A 5,000-nucleotide genomic window follows, 5' to 3' on the forward strand; every position below is an offset into this window, starting at 1 on the left:
GGAAAAGGCTGAGGGGAAAAGAAATTAAAAAAAAAATCTCAGGTACTGGCAAGTCCAGGGTAATGTGAGCATTACAACTGCATGTCAAAATTGGCAGAAGTTATCCTTTAACAACAGCCATCTTTGTGTGAGCATGAACATCATTAACCAGTTCCTCCATTGAATCAACTAGACACTGCACAGTGCTCTCTGGAACACCTGAGGCTTGAAACGAAGCAGTAACAGAGCTGCACATGTCCCTAATAACTGCTGACAGGATCTGGATCAAAACAGTCTTTATGCACTCGAGAAAGGTGACGTTGGTTGGTTAAAACAACCAGGTTCTCCACAGTTCAATCGCAGAGACTTTGCGGGATACAGTCCATGCTCAAACTTCAAATGTCTAAATGACATTGAACAAGTGGTGTGGTGTAGTTTACAAAAGTAACGTGCACATTTCTGGTCAAAATGTACCTGTCTTCAAATCTCGCAGTGAAGAAGCCTTGCTCGGATTTCTTTTACCCTGGGACTTTCTTTCACTTTGCCGACGTCAATGCCATACACAGTGGTTTGGATGAAGATGAAGAAGCTGGACAGGGCATCATCATACGACACAGCAAAAGCATAATGCGCCTTGAAGAGCTCATCAAAGGCAGCAACTGGGGTCTGCATCCTGCAGGGAATGGCCTTCTGGTCCAGGATGATGTAGAAGTCCTGGATGCAGTTGCTTCTTTCTCCAACACCGAGCAGAAAGGGCTGTCTGGGGCCAGTTTCTTTAAGGAAGGTCTCCATGCTTGTTCCCACCTGTGAGTGAAAAAGTGAGTGTGAGTGATGAAATGTTTTTACTGAAGTCATTTTAATTAATGTGTGCCTGACTGTATGAATGGATGTCTGACCCCACAAGTGAGTGTGATGAAATGTTTTTTACTCAAGTCATTTTAATTTATGTGCGAATGAATGTATGAGAGCAATACACAAACTGATGAATTAATGAGGAATTCAAGGCATGGATCCCATGAATGTACACAACATTTGTGTGAAAAATGGATGTATTACTTTTTAAAAACTATTTAACTGCACCCCAAGAATTACAATGCCATATTGGCTCCTGAAAACCTTGCATCAGTGATGTACGTCGTGAAAAAATACCTTCATGAACTTGATCAGGCGTCGAGTAGCCTCCGACGCACTCATCTTGCAACTCTTCTTGCCTTTAACTGTTGGAGGCAGGAGGTGAAGCAGAAGAAGGATGGCAGCCATCTCAGAATCCCACTCCTCAGAATGCCAGACTGCAGAAATAGAAGTGACACATTGCCGTGTCAGTTAGTTATGTTTTCTTTAATTACAAGATGGATTGAATATGGTCAGCAATAAGATGCAGTGTGTACAAATGTTATTTGTAGTAAAGGGGAGAAAAACATGAGAGAACACAACAGAACAATGTCCTATTTTATTTTTGCACTGAAAGCATGAGTAATCTACTGTGTCTACTATTCAGTGGGCTATATGCACACATCCGCTACTTCCTGAAGTTTAGTTTGCTCCTGGTTTCCTGTCTTACATTACTGTATTTGACCATAGTTGGGGTGTCAGACACACATGGATTAATCAGTTGGTTCAATAATGTAAGACAGGAAACCAGGAGCAGCCTCAAGTTCAGATAGTTGTGGATGTGTGCAGATTATTAAGATTATGAAGCCTGTTAACACTTACCACTATCATCAGACTCTTGTTGTGCAGACAGAAGCAGCTCATCAACATGTGGACTCGGAGTTAGGTTCTTGCAGCAATCTGCGATGACTCTCGGTTTGAAAAAGGTTGGCCACTTGGACAGGAATTTACCAGACACCTCCTCACCAAAGATCATTGAGAAGTCTTGATCGATCTTAAAACAGAAAAGATGAAGTGGAAGAGAACACAGTTGTCATGGAACAATAGGCATCAATTAAACAGTCAAGTAAAATAAGGCAACCACAATATTGTCACGAATGCATGTTATGCTTACCAAGCCAGGTGTATCCAAAAATCTGGGAAAGAGATCCAGGACAATAGAGGCACTTTCTGGGTTTTGAATGACTCTTTGTCTGTGCTGGAATGTAGCCTTCATCTTATTTTTGACAAGGATTGTATCACTTGAGTGTTTCATCGTTGATATGGCTTCCCTGCATTCATCCCCGGTCAACTGCTTCTCATCTGAATGGATACTGCGTGGAGTCTTGGGGCCCTCTTGGAAAGTTGTCTTGGATTTCTTGTGGTCTTGAGCAGAGGTCCGCTGAACAGTTTTCAGCCTCCACGCTAGGTAACCGGAACCGCTCTGATGATCATAAAAATGTTCCTGTTGATAAAGAAAAACAGAATCATGACCTCATAAAAAACTTTTAACAGACCCCACTTATACGAGGGATGCCACATCCAGGACTGGCAGACTTGCTATTGACAAACAGTTTTAGAAATATACACAGAATATACTAGGATACATTATGGTTTGCACTCACATAGCCATTCTTGGAATCTGGGTCACTCAATTTCGGGAACAGTGTTGTAATCCCAAGCGCATAGAGGTTTCGCACATTTACCGGAGGCACCCTCCTAGGAAGAAAGAGATCACCAAAAAATGGAAAATTTAATTGACGAGTAATTGTTGTAATAGTTAACCTATTGATGCCTGATTCTGCATAGTGCAACATTGACCCTAGTGCCTGGAGATGTATGCAGTATATATATATATTTTAAATGCAATTAATTTCATGTTTTTATGTGTAAGGGACGCTGAAATATTTATGTTTTTGTAAGTTTACAGTACCTTTTCCCAAAAGGGCTACAGCATTGATCAGGCGTTTCTTTGCAGGTGCTTGAGGCATCAATGGGTTAAGCAAAACGTAAAAAATAGTTAAAAAAAAAAAAAACAATTTAGTATATATATATATATATATATATATATATATATATATATATATATATATATATATATATATATATATATATATATATATATATATATATAAATCTGTTATATACTAAATTGTTTTTTTTTTTTTTAACATTTTTTTTACGTTTTGCTTAACCCATTGATCAGGAGTAAATACATTCTGCAATACTACAAAAATAAATGAATATCAGATGACATCAACTTAGTAAAATAAACAGCTAAACTAAAACTGAAGAGCAAATTAAAATCTGAATAAAAATAAAAACTAATGAGAAAACAACCACAATTCAATATTGCAAGTGCATTCACTTACCCATGGTTCTCCACCATATCTGCCACAAGAATGTTGACCATCTTTCTTCTTGTAACATCACTGATGGTGCTTGTTTTCTTGTACTCTTCTAGTATTTCTTTTCCACCGGGCTTTGAACACAGAACATCCCTAACATTCTGAAACGACAATTGCATATTCACATTGAAAGGACAGTAGGTATTTCATCTGATGTAACAGTTGTTTGGCATGACGAATGAGAATTAGCCATCATAGCAGAGCTATGCATCTTTAGTCCAACATCGTATAGGTAGAACATAACACTAGAGTTGACACTGCAATTCACGATAGCACAGGCAAACGGCACATGCACCCTCTCATCTTGTAGGCACCTTCAGTCAATGCAATGGAGAACATGCCCACCTCAGTTCAAAAATATACTTATTGTGAAACTTGAATATAAGGGTCGACATTGGTCTAATTGACATCAGGGTCAATAGCATTTGGTTAACTTACATCTCTTGCAACGTTGCCATCCAGGGGCCCTTCAATCAGCTGTCTCCTCCGAGTCTTTGTAGATTCCAGTATCACTGTTGAGTCAGAAGCCACAGAACCTGATGATGACCCTTGGGATGCACATGATGGTGACCAGTCTGATGAAGATGAACCCTCTAAGAACGTCACCTCAATATAGGTATCTAAGAGAAAATACAGCATTGTAAATGACAATTGACAATACACATCCATCGATTCCGGAACTTGAGGCTGCTCCTGGTTTCCTGCCTTATATTTTTGGACAAACTGATTAACCCAGGTGTGTTTCACCTGACAACTGTGTTCAAACACACCTAGATTAATCATTTTGTCCAATACTGTAAGACAGGAAAAAGGTAATGGATATGTGCATATAGCCTAGTGACCAAAACAGGAAATGTGTTACAGCTGAATTTGCTTTTTTTTAGAAAGCAAACTCAAAAATTACTTAATTAAAACTATAAGCCTGCAATCACTAACCATTACATTCCTCTGCCTTGAAATACACTCCTGATGTCTTTAAGAGTTCATCAAATATGTCTGAATCCACTTCCACATTAGACGAATCCTTCAGCCTCAAAGAAGCAGAATCTGGCAAATTGAATTTCGCCAGAACTGAAACACAAAATACTGTCAATAAGCAAGGTTTGGGAACAACAACCATGCATTGAGCAAAGCTGATGGACTATAAATACACTGGAGTTAGTATGATATATAATTGGATATAATATATAATTACATAATTAAATATAAAATCTGTAGTTTCCAACAAAGACACTGTCATGTTTATTTGTGCTTTTAAGGTTTTACAGTCAAATTAGCCCAACAGTTACCTGCTTGCAAAAACTGTGAATAACTGTACTCCTCCTCGGCCTGTGGTACCCTGACCCATTTGCTGACTCCTTTATATTCTACAGGAACCAGCATGTTGCTTTAAAGACAAAAATGGCATTACTTGAGGGTGGCCTGTTCCCAAATTCTTACATTTACTTACACATATTTACACACCTAGCCCTGGTGTGGTGGGAGGAGGGTGACTGAACACTACAATTACAGTGTAGTTCCAACACATAAGCTTAACGGACAACGTGACACTGACCCTGATGAAGGGAATTAAAGTTACTGTAAACACACACACGCGCGCGCGGGCATTGTGGGAACTAGATAGGCTTGACAACGCAGAGAGCTTTCCAGCCGATGCACTTGTCAATGCTAAACTTTTTTTTTAACCAAGCTACTCTTACCGAGGGTCTGCAACGCCCAAGACACCTCGAACTAACTAACGTT

The 5,000-nt window shown here is 39.3% G+C and overlaps 1 protein-coding gene across 1 annotated transcript in view; it reads right to left on the minus strand.

The window, feature by feature from the left end:
• The window catches only part of LOC134451606 (uncharacterized), a 5,638-nt gene extending 998 nt beyond the window's left edge, over positions 1–4,640 (minus strand). The window contains exons 1-8 of the mRNA XM_063202110.1: positions 4,547–4,640; positions 3,696–3,877; positions 3,222–3,358; positions 2,475–2,568; positions 1,985–2,314; positions 1,693–1,864; positions 1,129–1,268; positions 1–783 (exon numbers count right to left, since the gene is read on the minus strand). The exon at positions 1–783 is cut by the window's left edge and continues 998 nt beyond it. Of these exons, the coding sequence (XP_063058180.1) occupies positions 460–783; positions 1,129–1,268; positions 1,693–1,864; positions 1,985–2,314; positions 2,475–2,568; positions 3,222–3,358; positions 3,696–3,877; positions 4,547–4,640 (1,473 nt within the window). The 3' untranslated portion in view covers positions 1–459. The remainder of the gene's footprint in view (positions 784–1,128; positions 1,269–1,692; positions 1,865–1,984; positions 2,315–2,474; positions 2,569–3,221; positions 3,359–3,695; positions 3,878–4,546) is intronic.
• Positions 4,641–5,000: the final 360 nt, after the last annotated feature.

Source organism: Engraulis encrasicolus, chromosome 6, assembly GCF_034702125.1.
Source record: "Engraulis encrasicolus isolate BLACKSEA-1 chromosome 6, IST_EnEncr_1.0, whole genome shotgun sequence".
NCBI classification, from domain to species: Eukaryota; Metazoa; Chordata; class Actinopteri; order Clupeiformes; family Engraulidae; genus Engraulis; species Engraulis encrasicolus.